General features: G+C 44.6%; 1 protein-coding gene across 1 annotated transcript in view; it reads left to right on the top strand.

Annotated features, from left to right (window-relative positions):
* The first annotated feature begins 12,855 nt into the window (after positions 1 to 12,855).
* LOC146207313 (cadherin-like and PC-esterase domain-containing protein 1) overlaps positions 12,856 to 24,522 on the top strand; it is a 55,618-nt gene continuing 43,951 nt past the window's right edge. The window contains exons 1-5 of the mRNA XM_084576500.1: positions 12,856 to 12,882; positions 15,607 to 15,617; positions 15,693 to 15,838; positions 20,666 to 20,778; positions 21,518 to 21,668. Of these exons, the coding sequence (XP_084432626.1) occupies positions 12,856 to 12,882; positions 15,607 to 15,617; positions 15,693 to 15,838; positions 20,666 to 20,778; positions 21,518 to 21,668 (448 nt within the window). The remainder of the gene's footprint in view (positions 12,883 to 15,606; positions 15,618 to 15,692; positions 15,839 to 20,665; positions 20,779 to 21,517; positions 21,669 to 24,522) is intronic.

The raw sequence follows: 24,522 nt of genomic DNA, 5'->3' as shown, positions 1-24,522 counted from the left end.
TTCTTTCTTTGCCATTTTTTTTTCTATACTTTCAGCCAGCTGCATTTTTTTCCCTAGTCAGCGTACAACGGCACAAGAAACATTACTTGATGGCAGACATGCGAAGGGTGCCGCGGCATATTGCGTCTCAGTGGCAACAGGCTCCGAAAAGAATGTGGAAAGAATGGAGACACGGCTTCTGCGAAATAAAGACGTCGATATATAAGCGAATCCGAAACCCGCGGATTTCAGATATTGAAGGTGGACACAGCAAAAGTTGAGTCAGACAAAGGAGCCCGTGAAGAGATGGCTGCGGAGCCGGAGGAGAAGAAAAAAAAAAAGCCACCCTTTTTCGAGGCCCACAGTGGTTTTCTCAAGAAAAACTGCGCACATTCGGTGCCGCTTTGAAGTAGGCGCGGACGACTTGAGATAAAAGCCTCGGCTGAAAGTCTCTATAAACACCTTGAGGAGCATAAAAACGAGGTGAGGGGGAGGAGGGAAGAAAAACAGAGCGAGGCGTTGACGCCGTCTCTGATAAGTGGTCGCGAAAGAAAGCTTCCCCCTCTTTCGAAACTCGTTAAGATGTGGAGTGATGGAGATGACGATAGAGCTGAAGAGAAGGAGCCAGCGTCTAAGCCCCGAAGGATCGCTGGCCTCCTCTAGGTTCGCCTCTGGGGCGTGCGCTGAGAAGCCGCAAGTGCGCAAGCTCCACCGCGCGCGGCAGCCCTCTATACGCACGATCCGCGGATTATAGGCAACCCCCCTCCCCACGCAAGAGAGTGTATACGGAGAGCCGACGAAAGTGTTGAAAGTGGGATTTTGGAGCTTTTCTCTTTCTCTATTTTGCTGAGTCTCACCAATTTTTCCAGCTTTCCATAGAAAGCCTGTTGCGTATATGTGAAGAAAATGACCTTACGCTGTACGTTTACGACCAAAGACAGGCGACGCCTACACTTTCTCTACTGAATGGGCCCCAAGCGTGAAACTGTGCTAAAATATCATTCGTCTATCTTTTACTATTTTATCTATCATCATCTGCACCGTACAAGGGTTGGCTGGAATCTTCGACGCATTGCTTTTTGGTCTGGGCAACAGTAAATTGAAGACTTGTTGCAATGCGAGAACGGCGAAGCTCGACCGCTGATTTTAAAGCGATATCAATAGAACGCTGATTTGCCGAAGACCACGTAGTCACAATGTTAGTCCTTGATCGGTGAGCAAATTGATGACGGCATAGGCCGTGGCGGTATTTTTTTAAGGAAAGCAGTCCCGCGGAAAATAAAAAGGGCATGAGGAGGGATTGAACCGCTGGCCTATCGGTTGCAACCGGGTGCGCTACCTCTACCGCCCAGGAGCGTTCATTCAGTCCTGTGGTTTAGAGGCCTTATGCGACCGCCTATACTTAATACACAGTGGACATCAATCACAAGTTACATTACAGCAACACCTAATTCAGATTAAGAGTACTTATTAGCGCTATTAATAAGCCCTACCAAGTAGCACTACTACGTGTCACTACTATTTTGTACTACTAACACTACTACTTCGTTTCACTACGTAACCAAATACTTATCAACAATATTTCGCCTCACCACTCAGAACTTTTAAATAGCACCGATATTATCACTTCTAGTTAAAACGTTTGGTTATCAACAATGCATAACATCCATATGGCAGTGCTACATATTTAACTAAATCTTCAGGTGACTTAGCCGTCCCCTAATTCTCTTTCGTGAGTTTCTCACGATTACCTGACGAGAATCTATACTGATCTGCACATTTGCTTTTTTTTTTTTTTTTTAATTTCAAAACGTGAAGGGATATACCATGTTGAAGTTTATTGTTGCGCCAAAATTTACAGCAGCAGGCGCATTCAATTACGTACAGCCTTTGAAAAATAAACAGCTGACTCTCAAAGATGCTCCACGCGTAAATGAAAATGCCCTTAACTGGGCCGAAATTCTCTATTCTCAGATTCCTTTTTCTACGGAAGTTCCGAAAAGTCAGTAAAAAAATAAAAAAAGAGGGGAGGAGGGGGGGGGGGGAGGTACAAGTGGGGTAGGGTGGAGCTAGGAAAATTCTGCTCATGACAATTTCTTAAAATCCATGAAATCTTCTTCGCGAAGTTTCCCTCCCAAAATTTTATGAAAAAGGAACTTCTCCCAAATTGAACATCCCTGTCTAGTGAATTTGCTATCTGCTTGTAGTGTGGTCCTCTAGTAGCCCCCATGCAAACCCTTAGCTACGGAGCGGAAAGATGCGAAAGCTTATTTCACCTTAAGCAGCTAATAAAGCAGCAGAGACAGAAGGACCGCACTGCTTTGCCCGAAAGCAAACCTGGTGGGCTGTGCTGTATGCACGTGACCAAGGCTGTAGTGCCAGCCTTCGTGGAAAAGCGGTGGGTTGTTTCAGTAAGGTAGCCGTTGCAGCGTTGTGACATAGAGATAACGGGTATATCTGCCACATTGCACCCGCGGCGGGCCAGTGCAGAAGTGTGAGCAAGTTAATTACGAGCAGTTCAATAACGTGCAACACACCAACCTTAAAGGCACACTAAAGACAGCCAAAGATGGTATGAAAATCTAATAAACTACATTTGGTGACACTGTCGCCGCATATCCGGCAGCAAAAGATCGAATAATTGCTGAGATATTGCGATAAGAAGTTGAGGTTTTTTCTTGTTCCCGCCGGTCTAATTCAAACTGTGGCCTCCAACTACGTAGTTGGAGTTGAGTGACGCACACTATGACGTAAGCGGAGACTCCGTGATAACTAGCGAACCGGCGCGGCCCGCGGCGTCGCATCCCTCAAGGGCCAACTTGGCAACAACGTACTCGCAATGACGGCCTCAGCCGAAATAAATAAAACGATGAAGAGAGTAATTTACCGAGCGATGGGCCCATAAAGGAAGAAAAAAAAAACATAGAGCGCTTGTAATGCACAATACTTTACATGTTTCTCAAGCTTTTGCGCTCCTTCTTGCACTGTGTATAAACAAACCGAGCCCTCGGTCATCGCAACGCTTCCTGACATGTTTACGTACAAATAAGATTTAGTTACCAGCAAAATAGTGTCCTCGCTGCTGCGCTTGTCAGTTTTGAAGCTTCGTCGCACTTTTTTTCCTTCAAGGTTTGTGCTACAGCTCCGTGTTCAGCGAAAATTACGTCCACGATAGCAGAACATGACCGAAGTGTCGGCGCCACTACATTTGCCAGCGCTGTGAAATTCCACATGTTAAAATGGATCCAGAGCACAATATAGTGCGCATAAGCATCCAGAACATTAGTTGCAAGACGCGAGAGCAGGCAGCATGCGCCGATGATCAAGAAGTTGTAACTTTTGGACCGGCAGCAGAAACACTTTATTGTAAATGGGGCCATGAAATAAAGACTAGAAATATTTCCAATGTCCTTGTGGGGCGGCGTAGCCGAGCGGTTAGCGCCGGACGTTACGGACGAAGCCGTAGTGAGTTCGAGTCGAGTCTCACCGCTTCTGGCGGTTTTTTTTTTTTTTTTTTTTACAAATTGATTTTTTTAACCTTTTGTAATGTATTTCTGGTGCTTCGTTATTTTTAGTTTTTACTTTTTACCCGAGGCCCTTTTTTTCGCCGGGCGACGAGCGCAATATATCGACGCTCTCCTTGGTATGAGCGGCAAGTATGCCCCTTTTGTTTACAACGCCTGCAAATAGCACGTCGAAGGTCTTGTTGACGCAGTATATGTTGGTCAGATGTGCCATGATTTAGTGAACAAGTGAATGATAATGCGTTTTTCCTTCGGTACTTAGGATATGTATGCTTTTCGTGGCGTACGTAGCTGCAGTCAAGCAATCAGGTCGCAGTCGAAGCGGCAACGGCGGCGATTTGCTGGCGCAGAAGTGTGAACGAAGGAGTGTGTCGGCGGTAGCGGATTTCGCTCGCTCGTGCCTCCGGATGCTCAAATGGGAACCATCAAGGCGCATCTGCTGCTCCAATCTCGTAATTCAGGCGCTGCAGGTTCAAACAAACTATCCGAGTGCGCACGAAATGCCTGAGCCGAAACATAACCAAAACTGAAGTGGGCGCCTGTGGCGCCTCCAAGTATATTTATGTATTTGCCTTGCAACGTTTACGTTGTCTTTTCACCGTCGTTTACGTATGATAAAAGCGTGTTATCATGTTTGAGAAAAAACGTACTGCCGCATTCAAACATGCAACGTAATTCGCATTTGTCAGCCTCCGGGATCCCTAGCGCGTCACGTGATTTGTAGTTGCGAGCCTCGGCCGTTTGGCTGTGGTGGCGATACCTGTATTTCTGTTATTCTTCTTTACTACTTTATAACAGCTCTGTTTTCAGTAAGAGTGGTCTTTTTGTAATCAGGAACTAGCATTCTATCGATGCAAACCCACTTCCTTTCTCTCTTTAGTGTCCCTTTAAAGGCATGCCCGTTTGTCGGTCCCTCATCTGCCATCTCCTTCTCTTAGTAGCTACCTTTGTTGCGTGTAGTAAACATATGGGAGTTGGTGAAAAAATTCTGAAATTTTCTGGGTTGCCATTTGCACGGTGGACTGCCATAAAAGTTAAAATAAAAAAGAACCGTGATTTAAGGACATTGAGTTAAGAAGGAAGCCCACTGAGGCGGCTTTCTTCAGACGAAATAAAGTGCTTTCTCTAAATCATTCGCCCCTAAAACAATTGACAAGTATAAAACGTCGTACCCAGATTCAAAAGCCCAGAAAACCACTGTATGGCATCAGTCAACCAGGCTCCTCGACATATCTACATCACCTTCGCTGGAATTACTTTTACCGGCGTAAAAGACAAAAAAAAAAAAAAGTTTTGAGGCCTGGAATCTCGACCGCACCACATGTGCGGCGCTGTGATGACAAGCCGTGAAGCGGAGGAGTTCCGCTCCCAAATACGTACCTCAGGTGGGGGCCACATGTCGGAAACACAGAGCTCAGACCGCTCACATACTGCGATCGCAACCGCGCACTTTCTTTTTTTTTTTTTCTTTTTCTCTCGTAGGACTCTCGCCACCCTCTTTTACGTCCCCGCGGGCGCTTGGTATCGTCGTTTCCGCGTCCAGAGTTTATGAAACGTTTAGCAGAAGTCGCCGATAAAGCGACGCTTGCCCGTGAAACACGGATGAGCACAGTGCCTTCACAGATGAACTCGTAAACCGTAGGAGGCCCTTACATGTGCCTTGTCAACGATCGCCAAGAAATAGCAGCAGTGCGATCGCTGCAGCAAGTCCGGTCTATGTTCAGTATTTGAGAGTTTGTCGACGTTGCCAGTCTGCGCAGACAAGCAAATTGAGCCCAGTGCGTTTTCCGAGTCATCATTCAAACATATGTTCACACTGAACCGCAGAATGCAGTGCGAAAAAAAAAAGGGAAGAAAAAAAAAGAAAGAAAGATTGTCTGGGTCGTCTGGCAACGGCGGTTAATGGCGCATCGATTCTTAGATACATCTTTCTGAGTCGAAATAAAACCAAGACCTACAATTTCTGGCACTTGTATCTGAGGCTGAGACATAGTAACATGTTCTTTTTGGTTTCTTCTTCAAGTGCCAGTCGGCTTGGCAAACCCGTTCTTACTGCTGAGGTGGTGGTTCACGTTCTACGAACAGGAATCGCGATGGGACTTCGGGCTTTCACCATAGGCATGGAAGATCTATTTTATAATTTTCCTCATGATTGGATTCTTGCAAAGCGTGAAGGCATGCATTCCTGATTCCAGTGACAAATTGTGCTTAATTTACCGCTTACCATTCCTGTGGAGATTTTTCGAGAGCTGATCTCATTTTACTGGCAGTCAACCTTTATAGGCTCGAAGGAATCTGCGTTGGCAAACATTCGGCACTTCTATTGGTTCAAGTGTCGCCCGGTCTTTGACAATTTTTTCAACCAAATATGCACACATTTTGAAGCGAATCTGAATGATCTGTGACCGGAAATTTTCCCCCCTGTGTAAACAATTCTTCAGTGTTTGCCCCTTCTGACCGTTTCACTCACGGTGTCGGTGTACTTTAAATGCTTTCAAAAGGTGCCGCATCATAGTTCGACGAACTATTTAACTGCCCCGCCGCGGTGGTGCAGTGGTTATGGCACTCGACTGCTGTACCCAAGGATGCGGGATCGCACCTTGGCCGCGGCTTTGCGAATCGTGTAGGACATGTGATCGCACATTTACATTTATTGATTAAGTAATGTTCTCAGGATACATTATGTCAGAAGATTTGGACAACCCTGCAGTGGCCACAGGATTGGAGGAGGTCAGTTTACATCCCCATTCCAAAGAAAGGCAGTGCCAAAGATTGTTCCAACTACCGCACGATCGCGCTCATTTCGCATGCTAGCAAGGTGATGTTGAAAATCCTCCAAGGTAGGCTGCAGCAGTATGTGGATCGGGAGCTTCCGGACGTGCAAGCTGGGTTTCGCAAGGGCAGAGGAACTAGAGACCAAATTGCTAACCTTCGCTGGATCATGGAAAAAGCAAGAGAGTTCCAGAAACCCATCTACTTCTGTTTTATTGACTATGCGAAAGCGTTTGACTGCGTAGATCACAGCAGATTGTGGCAAGCTCTCCAAGAGATGGGAGTTCCAATTCACCTCCTCTGTCTCCTCAGGAATCTGTATGAACGGCAAGAGGCCACAGTCAGAACTGGGCATGGTCTTACTGATTGGTTTCCGATCGAGAAAGGAGTGAGGCAAGGCTGCATACTGTCGCCCTGCCTATTTAACCTATATGCAGAGTGCATCATGAGGAAGGCCGGTCTGGACGAGTCTTCAGCTGGAGTGAAGATTGCTGGAAAACGTATCAACAACCTTAGATATGCGGATGATACCACTTTAATGGCAGAAAGTGAAGTGGAACTCAAAAGACTTCTGATGCGCGTACAAGAAGAGAGTGAGAAGTTTGGGCTTAAACTGAACATTAAAAAGACAAAGATCATGGCGTCTTGCCCTATCAAGTCCTTGAGCATCAATGGACAAGAAGTGGAAGCGGTGACAGATTTTCTCTTCTTGGGCTCCAATATTACCTCGGAAGGAGACTGCAGCCATGAAATTAGGATACGCCTGCTTCTGGGAAAGAGAGCAATGGTTAGCCTTGACCGCCTAGTAAAGAGCAGATACATTAGTCTGCCAACCAAGATCCGTATAACTCGTGCTATGGTCTTTCCAGTTGTGATGTATGGATGCGAGAGTTTGACTGTGAAAAAGGCTGACCGCCGAAGAATTGACGCGTTTGAATTGTGGTGCTGGCGAAGACTCTTGAGAGTTCCTTGGACTGCCAGAAGATCAAATCAGTTGATATTGTCGACCATAAACCCTGACTGCTCATTGGAGGGTCAAATTCTGAAGTTGAAGCTCAGCTACTTTGGTCATCTGATGAGAAGAGAGGAGTCGCTAGAGAAAGATTTGGTGTTGGGAAAGGTTGAGGGTCGCCGGAGAAGGGGTAGGCAGCGAACGCGATGGTTAGATGGCATCCTCGAGGCACAATGTTAGGAAGATAGTGAGAGACCGGAAAGCGTGGCGTGACATGGTCCATAGGGTCACGAAGAGTCGGACACGACTGAACGACTGAACTGAACTGAATGTTCTCAGGAGCAGTATTCATAAATGTTAGTAAATCATTTGATTCCATCGATCACTCCATCTTGTTTCACGAACTAGAACCATACGGTATCACTGGACCTCCCCTAATGTTCTTGAAGAGCTTTCACTTTGACCGAGAGCACATAGTCTATTAATGACCACACATCGAACATAGCTTTAATTAACAAGGGTGCTCGACAATGTTCTATTCTAGGCCCTGTATTGTTTTTACTCTACATTAATGATTTTCCATCCTGTTTAAAGCATTGCAATAGTATACTATACGCAGATGACTCTACTATAATATCATCGCACCAGGACATTAATCAACTGATATATGACCTACAAAATTACCTTAATTCTCTTGAGCGCTGGTGCCACATTAACCGCCTGTCCGTGAACGTCACAAAAACTTGTTTTCGGATTTTCCACCGCCCTCAGACGCCATTGCCAATTACATCACTACTATACCTCAATTCTGCTGCTATCTCGTCGCAAGACCGGGTTTCTTTTCTAGGTATTATCACTGACCCTCACTTAAAATTCCATCACCACATAGCTGAAACGTGCAAACAAATTCCGCATAGGTTGCGAGCACTAATTAAAGCTCAAAGCTATTTACCAATTGAAACTTTATTATGCCTTTACTACGCACTCATCCACAGCCACTTAAACTACGGTATATCATCTTGGGGTAACGCCTATCATATTCATCGCTGGCCTTTAATAAAAATACAAAAGCAAGCCATGCATATCATATCCTGTAGCCCTCGGATGTCACCGTCCCCACATTTTTTTCATGGATTTAAACGTTCTACCTATTTCGCCCCATATTTTTGCAATATCGGTATTCTTTGTTTTAAGATTCTTCATCATCAGCTCCCGCTAAGCAATTTTCTCCCGGCACGATCATAAGCAGCATCGTCAGGCGGTTTGCGCTGCGTAATATTTTTTTACTATACTTATGGTCAGAACTAGCTACGGGAAACAACGCCTTCATTTTTCATCTATTTCATTTTGGAATTCTTTCCTCTTAGACTTCACACAAACTAATACGCTTTCTTTGTTCAAGGCCAAATTAAAGGTTTTCCTTCTTAATGTCTGATTTTAATGTTATTGATCCTACGTATTGCGGCATCTGATACCTTCTTCTGCATATATTGTTTGTATCTACATCTTTCTGTAACTCATATTACACTATGTATCTATTTATTATCTGTGTTGCTTAATAATATAAGTTGTGCGTATTTCTATTTAGTTGCTTATTAAAACTTATTTTCATGGCAGGTGCTACCCGTGGGACTCTGTATATTGTTGTATTTTTGTTTGGGTTAACTTATAAAATTTCAACTTCAACTCAACACTGAACCACACTGTACTGTGTATGCTCGAAAGAAAGCTAACGCAGCCCGCTGTCGCCTTTTAACGTTCTGTGTGCATTGCCTGACTGAAACTAGCATCTGTGGATTGTGCAGCCGAGTAGTGAACCCTAGTGCGCTTTTTCATAGACAAGTGATGCTTTTCTTGTCCAATAGGACAGGCGCGTGATTGAATTTAGAGCGGAATTCTGTGCTCAATGTGCTTATGTCAGTGCACCTGTACATGTCTTTCTCGTGGGCTACGCAATGTTGATAATCGGTGTAATGTTAGAACATTCATGCTAGCTTCCATAAAAATAACGTGAAGTTTATGTGGACTGGGTAGTAAGTAAGCAGATTCTTTACACGAATTAAAATGCTTCAGTGTCAAACATAAATCCAGGTTAGTGCGGAGCAGGATGAAAGTTATCTTCACTATTCCACTTTGATGTAGAAAACACTACGTGGGACAAACTGGCCGTTCCTTGAATGTCCGTGTATTTCAACACAGAAGCTCACAGCGACCAGTGCAATATAATTTATCTAAACACTGTCCACAGTGCGAATTCCGGCCGCTCTTCAGAAAAGCAGTCGTGCTTGACAAGTGACGTAATCAGTGCACTAAGGAAATTATCGAAGCGTACTTTATATGGAAAAAAGGTGGCAGTGACAGCTGCGGGAGTGACACCTCGATAGTTTTAACCAAAAAAAAAAAAAAAAAAAACGCGTATCTTGAAGCACCGGTGAATTTTACATTCGTTTGCACCCCGATTTTTTATTTTTCGTTTTAATGTTATATATTTTGCTGTCTTCGCAACAAAGAAGCCAGTTGTGAGACATCGCTACAGTGTCATGTTCTGTTCCTTCGGCGCCGTCTTCTTCGCACTGAATTCCAATCATGAAGGGGACGTCGAGTTCAGCATCCTCTTTGAATCGCCTCACTTTTTTTTCTTCCGCATTTAGAAGTAACCTCAAGTCCATTGAAGTGCTACACTTGCATCGTTCCTGGCACGCAAACGCTCACTCTCAAAGACGTCTTGAGACGTTAATGTTTATAAATGCGAAGGATGTACGAGGTCGTTGTCCCTTTCGCATTTAGGAACTTGGTGCGTGCTTTAAGCGAACCCAGCGGATTATGTGTTGGTTTTCCCCACGTTTATTTTCCTCTTCTGCTTAGGGAGGAGGATTTATGCGCCACTAGCACTGCGCTTTCAACGCATGTTCCACGACGCGTGGCAACAAACTGCGTCCGCTTATTTTTCATACCGGATCCTTACAAGCCTCACTCTCGCTGCGCGATTTCGCGCGAGGAGGCTTGGATAAATAAACGTGTACAATCGGCGTTTCACTGTACAGCCGGCACTTTCGTAGCTCTGGAAAAAAAAAAAAAAGCAGATGGCGGTACTTAGTGTACACCACTGATAGTGGTACAGTGCATATTGAGCCGTGACATTTGCCGCTGTCGTCACAGATTGATGGGAAGCACATCAATTTCTGAAGTTGCTTTTAACCCTGCAGTGGCTGACGCTCACCCTGATTCGTTGTCGGGCACATCAAACCAAAACCCATCCAAAAAAAGTGCTGCTACGTGATATTTTTGGGGGGAAACCCGTAGGGTTGATGCTTAATGTTCGCCGCAACACATAACTAGTCCTTGTTAGTGTGCCATCAATAGGCTCGGTAAGATTTATTAATACGATGTTCCCTATGAGAACGAGAACAGAGCCAACTAACATCGCAAAGACAATTATTAAGCAAGTGTAGGGAAATCTGCGTAACTTTAGTGCTGTATAAGCGTTGAAAACGTTAGTTACTAATTTAAATTAACAGAGCAAAGCAGGATTTTTAATTACCTATGTATAGGTAATGTTTTACGAGCCTGACAACAACATAACGCGATGAGAAAAGTAAAATTGCAAATTAAATTACATGGCCGTTCAAAGCAATACATCTGTCATGTCGTAAACCTAAAAAAGAGTTTCATTAAAGTGATCAGCGATTAGCGATTGTATCGAAGCCGTAAGAAAATACAACTCGTCATCACGGAAATATTTTAGACAGATTTCTAAATTCCTTATCCAGTAGGCAAGGGTAACAATTATATATATATATATATATATATATATATAGTGAAGTCTGTGGATAGTGTATATATATATATATATATATATATATATATATATATATATATATATATATATATATATATATATATATATATATATATATATATATATATATATATATATATATATATATATATATATATATATACACTATCCACAGACTTCACTTCACTGCTCGCTGTCCTGAGAGGCAGAGTCGACTATAGGGCTTACAGATGTACTAATCTGCTTTTACATGTTGTGCATTGGCGCTATTTTTGTTCTCTCGTCTAGTGCAGCGCTAGCACGCAGCTACCCAGTTTCGGAAATTGAGACGTTCATCAACACTTAAGAGTTACGTGCAGACAACGTTTTCACGTGAGCATTTCCATCCGCGCACCCCAATACTCCTCCAGTAAACAGCCTTTCAAATACGTGACAATTCCTTCAAAAGCCATTGCCTAAATGAATGTGTAAAGAACCAAGCAAATAAACAAACAAATCAAAAAGTAACTATAACTAGTGCAACAACTTATTGCTGCACTCCCTAAGACATGTTGCTACATAGCAACGTTCGCAAGTAGTGCGACATTTCAGGGTAGACACGTATTCTGTACACCCCACTGTAACAATGGTGTGTATAAGCACCACGCGAAAATTAAGCGTCCGTACGAAGCCCCCTTAGATATAGGTCTAGTGATATCGATGTGTGTCGAAGCTACGTGCAGTGTACATATATCACAGCAACATGCCATTCTTTGTTCTATATTTAGCCCCTTAAAGCGTATACCACAGCTTGGGTGTTCAATCTCCCTGGAAGGAATGTGCCCAATTCTACGAGCAGATTGTCTATTCTAGCCGTCTTCACCAGAAGGATGGTTACCAGCCGACACAGGCTTACGTGATTCCACCCTGGCGGAGCTTAACGAGCAGTATAACAGCATAGCAGTATATATAAGCAGTATAAGTGCAGACACATGCATGTGGGCCAGACAGGACGATGCGTGAATGAACGCGCAGGGGGGCATCAGCGTTCAATTAGTAATTAGAAGGAGCAAATTTGCCTGCTCATTGCATTACATGCGTCGGTTATGAACCAGCGTTTAAAAGCTTTAGAATTCTAGGCAGGAGCAAAGACAAAGTATCCCATAAACTTCTAGATGCGTATCATACCAAGACAAAAGGCGATAATTGTATTAGTGACACTTCTGTTTCCTTGTACACTTCCGAAAATAATTTTTTGAACGGCTTTGGGTGACTGTCGCGAAGGTTTTGATTTGCCCTCTCAGTCTTTCTGTTTCTCCCCCTCCCTTTCTGAAAGCATGTGTGCACATCCACTGCCTATACATGTGGCACCGAAATGAATAAATAAACCAGTTGATAGTTTGCGCTCTTTCTGCCGAACTTGTGTTTGTTTTTCCGTGTGTGTGTGTCTTTCTGTGCGTAACTCGTTTCTGCAATAGTACGCTTTTTAAGTAGGACCTTATTCAGCGTTTTGTTATTTCCATACACTGATATGGGGAAGGCCAACGAAGAAAGCTGCATAGGAGCAGCTTTTTCTCAATGCTTAGCAGCAAGCAGGAAACAACACCGCTTCTCGCAAGTCTGTTACTTAAATAGCGTCCTCGACGCTTGGGAATTTTTCCCAGCAAACAATTAAAATAACATTTCTTCCATCACCAGCACTGAAATGCGTTAGTCGATCACATTATTTTGGTAATTATTTTGTCGCAATGGTCATACTCCAACCTCAAGGTGCTAAATCTTGCTTCCTTTCATTTCAGGCCGACTATACATCAACGCAAAGACATCCACTGTGACGGATCCTGATCTAAATGAAGCCGAAAGCAAAAATGAAGCTGGTAAGCAAATGCTTCTTACGAAATGGTGCTCTCATAAATGCTTTCGCTCATGCTGCATTAATGCTGTAAACTCTGTGTGGTCAGTGCGTTCACTTTTTGTGTGTGTGTGTTTTCCGTATTGATTTAGCAACATCGCGAGGCGCTGCAGTATTCTGGACACTTTTGAAAGTTATGCATTGGTGTAAGGATCACCAGCTATGAAATATATATGTAAACAACTAGCATACGCCTACATACTTTCGGAGGAAAATACTTGCTGCGTAGCGTGGAGGCTGGTTCCTCATTTCCCTGGTTTACGCGGCAAACGTACAGCGAACTTTATGTTCTATTCACGAGTCTTGAAGAGAAAATGCGGTATTTTTACATTCTACCGATTGAAATTTAAGGAAGAAAATAAAAAGACGATAAAGTAAATGTGCACGGTGCCAAGCCGTAGCGAATTGACTGGTGGATGTAATCCCATTTACACTAAGCGCATGGACACGGTGCGGCTGCATTAAACGGGAAACGCAGCGAGATTGAGTATTCCTGCGTAGCCGTGTGAGTTCATCAAAATGACTTCGATCAGAATATGTTCGATACCTAGCATTCATTATACAAATTTCCAACAAGCTTTGTTGAGAGTATTTTGGATTATACAGTCGAGCCTGGTATAGAGAACAGGCCAAGAATAAATCGCAATATGGTTTATTATATATATATATATATATATATATATATATATATATATATATATATATATATATATATATATATATATTCAGAAGCGAACAGAGGAGCTGCGCAATTTTGCCAGTGAAGGAGAGGAAACTCAAACCGCGAGAAACGACTAAAGCGTCGCGTGAAAAAAACAAGTGCACCAGAACAGAAGCTATACTGCCGGTTTATCGCTTCCTCGTGAGTGACTTAGGTGGGCAGCTGAACACGAAGATGGTAACTAAGGCTGAAACCGTCCACACCGCTGCTTCTGCAGCGCTGTCGACGCATGCGAAGGGCTCGAAGTCCAGCTGATTGCGGCCGCCAGTCTTCCAACTGTTATGTATTACGGTACACGATTAAAGGGAGACTTAGATTTCTTTTTCAAAATGCGACAACAGTCAAAGATCACATCCCTCATTTAGCTTTTCTTACATTCGAGGTGGGAGCCCGGTTGCGCTTGGTGGGGGAGCAGACATCCTGCGAACACTACAATGAATTTTGCTCTCCCTGTCCCGACTCCCGGCTACGACATTCAGCGACATGCAGCGACGACATTCAGGCTTAATTCTTAACACGTCGGAGAAGTGTACAAATGTTTAGTGATGAAGCCATTATTGTTTAAGTCACAGAGTTCCACTGCAATCACCCTAATCCTGCCATCTATCACTCCCTGCCAAAAAAACCTGAACGTTTTCGCGCAATAATTTAATCGGTGACTACGTCACCATATCAAACGATGGATATGGCGCGAGAACACTTCGCATACTTTGCCTGAAAGTTTTTAGGCATCCGACCTTTTTTACCTCGTTGAATCCTACAGCACGTTCAGTTGACCGTTACTGCTAGCGAAATAGAAGTCAATGCGACTGCGAGCGCTTGCGCGCCGCCACCAGGCTTTCGTGTAGGGCGGTAAAGCATGTCGCCTGACAGCAGGGGAGACGGCGCTTCACCCGGGGACTTCGATATATCCATTTACATCCCATTGCTTTCGGTATATACATTAAAAAAAAAAAAAAATTACATGTATTTGTTTAAACAGCATTGAAGAACTTGAAGTCGTCTCTAACTTTTTTTTTTTTTTTTTTTTTTGTATTCGGGTTCGATATACAGAACATTGAATGTCTTTTCTTTTAGGGTTCAGACGTCCCGAAGCACTTCAGGCTATGAGTAACGCCGTAGTGGAGGGCTCTGGAAACTGTCGGGAAATCATTTGCACTTCGCCTCCACTCAAACGCTGCCGCCGCGGCAGCATTTGAACACAGATACTCCAGCTCAGTAGCCGAGCGCCCAACCACTCGGCTATCGAGGCGGCGGGCTGGCCGTACTGTTATCGACGTGGCGCAATGCATGGTGCATGTGAACTACATATATAGTTCGAATAACAGAATTCGGCAATAAAATTGTATACTAACGTCAGCATATAAAGAATCGTTCGTCCCGCTAAGGTTTAAGAATTTTATATGTTTGTTACGTATGCTCCTTTTGGTAAAAACAAAAAAAAACATCGATCCAATGCTGAGAAGCAGCAAGTGACAAATAAACATGGAACTGAAATATCACGGATGAGTGTCTGCGGTACGACAAGGACGACATTCTGCAACCGTGCCCAGGTAAGTCAGAATAGTAAGGACAAAATTAGAAGCGCATCGCCTGCAGCGTGTCGTGAGCGACTCGTGAGCACAATCAGGTGCCGCCGTCGGGGCACCAATAAAACGAATTATTTTTTTTATTATTTGATTTCCGGTTCACTCGCTCATATCATTAGAGGTTTTGTTTGGCTAATATGAAAGGATCAGTATTCCCAAGAAAGCGTGTGACAATAACCACTTCAAGTGCAACTTCATTTAATCAATTCGCAGCACGTCCTCTCTTAAACCGCCATATTGATCCTGCTGAACCCCCCCCCCCCCCCCCTTCCCTTTAATGTTAGCATTTTCATCCGTTTTCCCTAACACGGCATGCGTTTATTTGGGCGTAAATAAGCGAGCACGGTTTCGCGGAAACCCCGTTTCTCCTAGACCTCAGATGCTAGGACTGTGCGGCGGAGTGCCATGGCGGGGTGTGGACAGGGGCGTACATCTCTTCCAGGTGCCGGGTGGAGGAGCAAGCAGCGGCATGTTGTGCGCCCCACGGCTGCGGTCCGTTCAGGAGCTGACGCTGTTGCTCGTGCTGTGCGTCCTCGGATCCGTGCTGCTGACCTACCAGCTTGGCTCCCTCGGCGCCGCCGTCAAAGGAACGCGCTCGGGCGCCACTGCCGGTAGGCCGCAACGACAACGAGATGAACTTGACTATACGCGCACTCTGTGCGATGATTTGTTGGAGACGTGTAAAATTGAGCTGCGTGCATGTCATGATCGGTTCTCGCCTACTTCACTTCAAGAATTGCTCGGACCTCTTAATGCAATGGTCACTGAAAAAGCTGAATCGTTTGTGTTATTCAAGGTATCTTTGAAGCGAACTAGTAAAACTGTCCAAAGGAGACGGAACGGAAGACACTCAAACACAGACAAGGTGCAGTGCTCCCTGTAATAATCCCGAAAGGGATTGACAGTATTTCAGAATAAATAAATAAATAAATAAATAAATAAATAAATAAATAAATAAATAAATAAATAAATAAATAAATAAATAAATAAATAAATAAATAAATAAATAAATAAATAAATAAATAAATATTCTGACTAGCCCGTCGTAGTGTTTTACTCACTACTATCTACACAGCGAAGCAAAAGTTATTCAACTGAACCATAAACTCCGCTAAAACGCTAAAACTCTCTACCTCTCTATACATCTCTCTACAATGGCTTTGCGAGCTCCGAGTAATTTCGTTCCCAGAGGCGTTAAAGAAGTGATTTTGTTATAAAGATATATGTACTTCTAATATCCTCTACAAACAATTACATTCAATTTTCGTAAAATTTACTGCCACTAAAAAAATGAGTATACTGCAACCGCAACCATCAGAGCACTTTTACAAAGAGCAGCAGCTGGTGCAGAATGATGAGGTCCCGCAGAGTTGCACAGCAAACCACAACAAGAAATGGACATCAGAACTTTTCTTGTGTGCAAGAGTTGCGTTGATAGTAGTTCAGTTCAGTCGTTCAGTCGTGTCCGACTCTTCGTGACCCTATCGACCATGTCATGCCACGCTTTCCGGTCTCTCACTATCTTCCTAACATCACATAACTTCATCTGCAGTGCCTCCAGGATGCCATCTAACCATCGCGTTCGCTGCCTACCCCTTCTCCGGCAACCCTCAACCTTTCCCAACATCAAATCTTTCTCCAGCGACTCCTCTCTTCTCATCAGATGACCAAAGTAGCTGAGCTTTAACTTTAGAATTTGACCCCCCAATGAGCAGTCAGGGTTTATGGTCGACAATATTGACTGATTTGATCTTCTGGCAGTCCAAGGAACTCTCAAGAGTCTTCGCCAGCACCACAATTCAAACGCGTCAATTCTTCGGCGGTCAGCCTTTTTCACAGTCCAACTCTCGCATCCATACATCACAACTGGAAAGACCATAGCACGAGTTATACGGATCTTGGTTGGCAGACTAATGTCTCTGCTCTTTACTAGGCGGTCAAGGCTAACCATTGCTCTCTTTCCCAGAAGCAGGCGTCTCCTAATTTCATGGCTGCAGTCTCCTTCCGAGGTAATCTTGGAGCCCAAGAAGAGAAAATCTGTCACAGCTTCCACTTCTTGTCCCTTGATGCTCCAGGACTTGATAGGGCAAGACACCATGATCTTTGTCTTTTTAATGTTCAGTTTAAGCCCAAACTTCTCACTCTCTTCTTGTACGCGCATCAGAAGTCTCTTGAGTTCCGCTTCACTTTCTGCAATTAAAGTGGTATCATCCGCATATCTAAGGTTGTTGATACGTTTTCCAGCAATCTTCACTCCAGCTGAAGACTCGTCCAGACCGGCCTTCCTCATGATGCACTCTGCATATAGGTTAAATAGGCAGGGCGACAGTATGCAGCCTTGCCTCACTCCTTTCTCAATCGGAAACCAATCAGTAAGACCATGCCCAGTTCTGACTGTGGCCTCTTGCCCTTCATCAGGTTCCTGAGGAGACAGATGAGGTGAATTGGAACTCCCATCTCTTGGAGAGCTTGCCACAATCTGCTGTGATCTACGCAGTCAAACGCTTTCGCATAATCAATAAAGCAGAAGTAGATGGGTTTCTGGAACTCTCTTGCTTTTTCCATGATCCAGCGAAGGTTGGCAACTTGGTCTCTAGTTCCTCTGCCCTTGCGAAACCCAGCTTGCACGTCCGGAAGCTCCCGATCCACATACTGCTGCAGCCTACCTTGGAGGATTTTCAACATCACCTTGCTAGCATGCGAAATAAGCGCGATCGTGCGGTAGTTGGAACAATCCTTGGCACTGCCTTTCTTTGGAATGGGGATGTAAACTGACCTCCTCCAATCCTGTGGCCACTGCAGGGTTGTCCAAATCTTCTGACATATTGTATGCAGAATGTTAACAGCGTCATGGTTGAGGTTTTGAAGCAACTCAGCTGGAATGCTATCAATTCCGCTAGCTTTGTTCTTAGCAAGGCTGGCTAAGGCCCATTCAACTTCACTCTTCAGGATGCCCGGCTCGAGATCAGTTATCACAACCGTCTTATGTTGGGTTTGCACATTCGGGTCCTTCTTGTACAGTTCTTCTGTGCATTCCTGCCACCTCTTCTTTATCTCTGCGGCTTCAGTGAGGTCCTTGCCTCGTTTGTCCTTTATCACGCCCATCTTAGCACAGAAGCTTCCTTTGATATCTTTGATTGTCTTATACAGAGCTCTTGTGTTCCTTAATTGGCTGTTGTCCTCAACTGCTTGGCACTGTATGTTCAGGAAGGCATTCTTATCTCTCCTTGCTATTTTCTGAAAATCCGCATTGAGAACCTTGTATCTTTCTCTTTCCCCCATAACTTTTGCCATCCTCCTTTCCTCAGCTATTTGCAAAGCCTCTTCAGATAACCAGTTTGCTTTCTTGCATTTCTTTTGCTTTGGAACTACCTTAGTAGCAACTTCTTGTATTATATCACAAACATCAGACCACATCTCTTCGGGCTCTTTGTCTTCTAGATCTAATTCTTGAAATCGATTCCTCACTTCCACAGCATATTCTAATGGAACTTGATCCAGATTATACCTGAAAGGCCTTCTAGTTTTCTGCGTTTTCCTCAATCGAAGCTTAATCTTGACAACAAGAAGCTGATGATCGGTGCCACAATCGGCCCCAGGCCTTGTTTTTACTGCTTGTATAGCGCTTCTCCATCTCTGCCGGCAAATAATATAATCGATCTGACTCCTGTACAGACCGTCCGGTGAAGTCCATGTGTACAGGCGCCTCTTGTGCTGTTGAAAATGAGTATTCGCTATGGTCAGGTTGTTTTCTTGACAAAACTCTACTAGCCTCTGCCCAGCTTCATTTGGCTCACCAAGACCGAACTTGCCTGTAATTCCGGATATTTCTTCACTCCCTACCTTAGCATTCCAATCTCCTATGAGAAAAACGACGTCTGATGATGGGGTGCGGTCTAAAAGGCATTGTAGGTCCGCATAAAATCTCTCAACGTCAGCTTCTTCAGCAGTAGTGGTCGGTGCATAGACTTGGATAACTGTTATGTTGAAAGGGTGACCTTGGATCCGAAGTGAAATCATTCGGTCGTTTTTGGGGTTGTACCCTAGCACTGCTTTGCCCATTCTTCTGTTTACTATGAGAGCGACCCCATTCCTTCTCTTGGATTCGTGCCCACAATAAAAGACATAATGGTCGCCGGAGTTAAACTCTCCCATTCCGGTCCACTTGAGCTCGCTGATACCCAAGATATCAATGTTCAATCTGTCCATTTCTCGCTTGACGATATCCAGTTTACCTTGCGTCATAGATCTTACATTCCATGTTGCTATGTGATACATCTCCTTGCAACATCGGACTTTCCGGTCGCTTCTCGACACATCCACAACTGAGCGTCCTTTTGGCTTTAGCCCAGCCGCTTCATTCGTCCTGGAGCTACTAGGAATCGCCCTTTGTTCATCCCCAGTAACATGTGGGACGCCTTCCAACCTGGGGGGGCTCATCTTCCGGCGCCATATCGATAATGGTATTGTGACTGGCCATAGGGTTTTCTTGGCAGGAAATACTGGAGTGGGTTGCCATTACCTTCTCCAGTGAATCACATTTTGTCAGAACTCTCTGCCGTGACCTGTCTATCTTGGGTGGCCCTACACAGCAGAGCTCACGACTTCATCGAGTTTCGCAAGCCCCTCCGCCACGACAAGGCAGTGATCCATGAAGGGGCGTTGATAGTAACGCACACGCAAACATGAACAGAGGTCTGTTGTTAGACGCATCAATGGCACAATTCTAAATAACAGAAGCATCCAAACCGACTTCGCAACAGCGAAGATTTAGTCGTAAACTTTTTTTTTTCTTACATGAGCTGCTTTGCAAGTATTCCTATCTTCATCGCTGAGGCTTTTATTGACTTATCTCTCACATGGAGCTATAGCCGAGTGGGTATTCTAGTCCTTCGCTAGCCAACGGTCCGACAAGAAGATTTAGTGTGCGTAAGCTCTAGCGTCGAAACGCTGTTTGTTCAGCCGTGGTGGCGCAGGGGTTAGGGGGTTGGACTGTGATGCTCAATGATGCACGATCGAATACCGGCCGCGACGGCTTCTTTTCGACGAAGAAGGAATGCACGGCGCCCGTTTGCTGTGCGATGTCAGTGCACGTTAAATAACCCCAGGTGGTCAAAATTTTCGCCCCCCTCCACTACGGCGTCTCTCATAGCCAGAATCACTTTGAGAAGTTAAGCCCAATAAATCCAACCAAATCGAAACGATCTGCCAGACTGAGGAGCCCGCTCACTCTTATTCATTTGGCTTTGGTGTTGTCAAGAATCCGGCCTTCTCTATATCGTAGAGCTGCAGCGTACGTGCTATATATATATATATATATATATATATATATATATATATATATATATATATATATATATATATATATATATATATAGTAAGGAAAACGTTAGGCCAAAAATCAGGTTGACGTTACTTTTCTTCTCTACCCACACCAGATGCCAGGAGTCGCTGTGCCTTCGATGGCCTGTCAGGCATTGCGTCCAGTGAAGTAACGTCTAAACAGGATTTCCTGAAGACAAGCGACGTCCTCTTGCGAGCGCTGAAAACCGTAAGTGTGTGTATGAAGGTTGTGTGCAGCGAATCAGCGAAATGTACTTACGGAACAAGAATTTGTTGTTTTTTATTCAGGAATCGGCCCGTTATCTGCAAAGACTGAGCCGCGGAAAGATAACTGGCTAAATGTTTAGTGTCAGAGCGTAGTAATGAGCAGTCCTTTGATGATGATAAAAACTTGGCAGATAGCTTCAGCTTTCAAAGCAATAACCCTGCTCGCCAGGAATAGGTTTTCTGTGCAGCAGTTTTATCTCCAAGCGTTCTGAAATCAGCTAACGCGTTACCTCTCCTTAAAGGTTTCTTCCGGCCAACCTCTTTGTTGGCATTTTTTGTATGTGTAGCATTGATAGAAAGTATGCATGCCGCAGGTTTGTTGCTGAGACGCGTTTTGAGAAGCACTTACGTTACACATGAAGCTCTAAACCTCTGAAAAGATTATAATATAGTACCTATTTTAAAAGGTCATTTGTTTTCTTTGTGTTCCCCTTTAGTCGTAAGGTTTTAAAACAAACCACGTGATCTGAAGACTTTTCACCAAGATTGCACATTAATCCATTTCTAGCGAAAGCAATAGCCGGCAGGTAAATAAGCTTTCATACGAAAAAAACTTTGGGTTGGTTGTTTTCGTTCAGCTCCGAATCTACTAGTTCAGATTCAAGCTTCATAGAGCCGTACATACGCATTTACAGTGCGTAGTTCTGTCACAGTATTATAAAGAGCCCATTTCCGCGCAGGTTGAAGAGGAGGACCTGCACAACTCTCGGTTCGATAAAGTGGTCCTTGTGGGCGACTCTCAGGACCAGGTGATACGCTACCGGAAGGCTTTCGAAGCGCTCCGAATTCGGACAGAGATATACTCCCCTGCAGGGAATACATGGCAACTGCGTAAGTCTAATGAACATGCGTGCTGGCCCAGTACTCACAGTGCCGGGCGCGTCTTAGCACCACGACTCCTGAAAAGTTACCAGTCTCTATCTACCCAGCCAAGAACTGAAATTCCTTGCAAAGCACCAGCTGAAAATTCAACACGCAAGAGGCTATGCTAATCATACCTTTGAATAACAAGCTTACACTGAAATTTACAATTTCATTCTGTTGCATTCTTTTATTTATTTATTTATTTATTTATTTATTTATTTATTGTTACTTTTTGCAAGAAAGTACGGTGCGGATTTATTGTTTCTCAGCAGACAACACCCCGAATCAGCTGAGAACGCCAAGGCAACTGAAAACTTGCGAAGTTATCATATTTCCAAAACAATGGGCTCCAAACATCCTTACCACTATTGACGGTGAAAAAGATTATTATATATTTCATATTTATATTTCAATATATTTATATTTCAATTTAGTCTACCCTGTCCTATCTCCCAGTCGTTCACCTCATTGATTTCTTTCTTTGCGCTATCGTTTTATTTCCGCCGCCCCAGTTCAGGTGCTTGAGGAATTGGGATAAGATACCGGTGCGCCAAAAATATTTGTACTTCGATTTATTATTTTAATATATAACCACTTACACGGCAAAAATGCACCGTCAGTGTGTTTCTACCTCCAACATCTAAACATGAAGGACATTCAAGAGGCAAAATTGCCACTTATCTTTCCCATCGTCGAACTCTGGCCCATGGCTGCAGAAAGGTTATAGGCGTGGATGATATCGACAGACCCTTGTGTCAGAGGAATCCTTGTCGCCACTGTTGCTGGCGGACGTCTGCCAACGGGTCGGCGGCGAAGCCCGCTAGAACGAAACGAGACTGGTGGTTAGGGCAAAAAAAAGATCGATGTTTATTACGTGGCTTTGATTTTTATAGCCACTCAAAGAAAAAAATGATAAGGAAAGGAAAGCTGTAAGCAGCGGTGGCCGTGACGCTAGGTAATAACGATTAGCAGGGCGGAAGAGGGCACAAGTGGCGCCAACGAAGCAGTTAGCTGTTCACAGCACACAGGATGCTGTAATGCAGAGCCATACATGTAGCTGTACAGAGGACAAATCTTCGGTATTCTTACTTTTTTTTTTTTTTTGCTAGGTTCGCTGTGCGAGACTGCGCCTGTGTAGCTCGACGTACTACTTCTTTTGGCTGCACAGTACCCGTTTGCTAGAAAATAAGTTGAAAAAGTACAGACGCGGAGCCGCCCCGCATGACTCTAATGCCTTCTCAATGTTCCAAATCTTCTGAAGGCAAGTTTGCCCTTTCCAGTGGAAACGACTTCGACGGACGCTAAAGGAGCGCCACGACACGGCTTAGAATAAAACCCTTGGACTTTAAACGTTTGACATAGGCCGTACAAGCGTAAAAGAAAAAAAAATACGCGATGCACAAAAATAATGCAAATTATGCTTCACGTCACACAAGTCAGTTGTGAAAGCACGAAAAAGAGCTTCCGCTCTGTGTCTGCCGCCAAAAAAAAGATTTAGGTGCAGAAAGCTTTATGGGTACCGACCGAAATGTTTGGCTCAGTTCCTCAATTTTGCGCGCTTCTGAAAATGTTGATCGCATCATACCAAAAAGAATGTTGCTGTACGAGAGTTTCAACGGCTTAAACCGTATACCACCTTAGGCGCTTGACGTTTTTACTCAATCATAGCTCATCTCTTCTGAGGACGTTGTTATTTTGTGTAGCTACCATATTTTCTCTGTGGTATTGTCACCCGTTGCTCCTACCTGCACATGGCGGGTATGAGACAAAGAGGAAGATCGCGCTGAGTGCGCGTGGAACCGGCCGCCATTGCTTTGCGTCGTTACAGCTCCTTTCTCTGCCTTAGTCATGCCCTGCTCGACCGCCGTCTCGGGTCGCCGAAAGAATCCGTGACATTCTGGTGGAGGTGCTGGGTGAATACAGCGCTGCCCCTCAACGCCTGCAGCCCTGAGTCCGCTTCCAAGTCCCAGCCGGCGCCCCTTCAACGAGCTGCTTCAAGGGTCTGTTGCCGAATTCCAGCAACAGGAGTGCGCCACGACTTACTATGGCCCGGAGTACTACGACCCAATACCAGCATACGGACTCTTTTCCCGCACCATCCGTGCTCTATCTACCGACGACTCCTCGCACGGCTGCTACGTTCCATGTGGATGCCTCAGAAGATGTAAAGGTCTGGCTGGAGCCCTACGAACGCATAGCCCGCCGCAATGGTATACTGTACTGTACTGTACTGCAGAGTACTGTCTGCAGGATTGGTGTTCTTGTCTGGAGAGTAATTCTCGCTACTAATATGAAAACCACGAGGTCACCATTGGACGTCTGTAAAGACGAGCTAGGGAGGACCTTTGCCAATCAATATCGGCGACAGCGAGCAGAGGACCTCCTGCAAACTGGAGTCAGCGAACTGATGAAACAGTGACAAGCTTTGTCCAAGGCGTCTTGTGGCTTGACCCTCGAGCCACCGAGGAAACACATGTGCTCACACTCATGCAGGGCGTCAAGGGTATCGCGCATCAAGGCACTCTTAACCATATCCATGCGCGTCGCCAAGCTGCCCCACGCGAACCGATGACCCTCCTGACCAATTTATCGATGGAGCTTCTGACGGCCCTCCCGACACGGTGTGTAATAATATTGGTGTTGTTATCGACGCATACGACGCGACGGCATTCGTCGACACCGGCGCAGGCTATTCTGTTATGAGTGCGGAGCTATGTCGCCGACTTCGCAAGGTATACCGACGCAGTGGGATGGAGGTCCCATCGTGAAACCATTAAGCAGATGCACTGCTCATGTTGAGATTAACTGCCTCACGTGCCCG

The sequence above is a fragment of the Amblyomma maculatum genome, chromosome 1 (assembly GCF_055883805.1).
Source record: "Amblyomma maculatum isolate TAMU_Amacu chromosome 1, ASM5588380v1, whole genome shotgun sequence".
In the NCBI taxonomy this organism is placed as follows: domain Eukaryota; kingdom Metazoa; phylum Arthropoda; class Arachnida; order Ixodida; family Ixodidae; genus Amblyomma; species Amblyomma maculatum.
The sequence above is the reverse complement of the archived record's forward strand: the minus strand, read 5'-3'. Positions and strand labels throughout refer to the sequence as shown.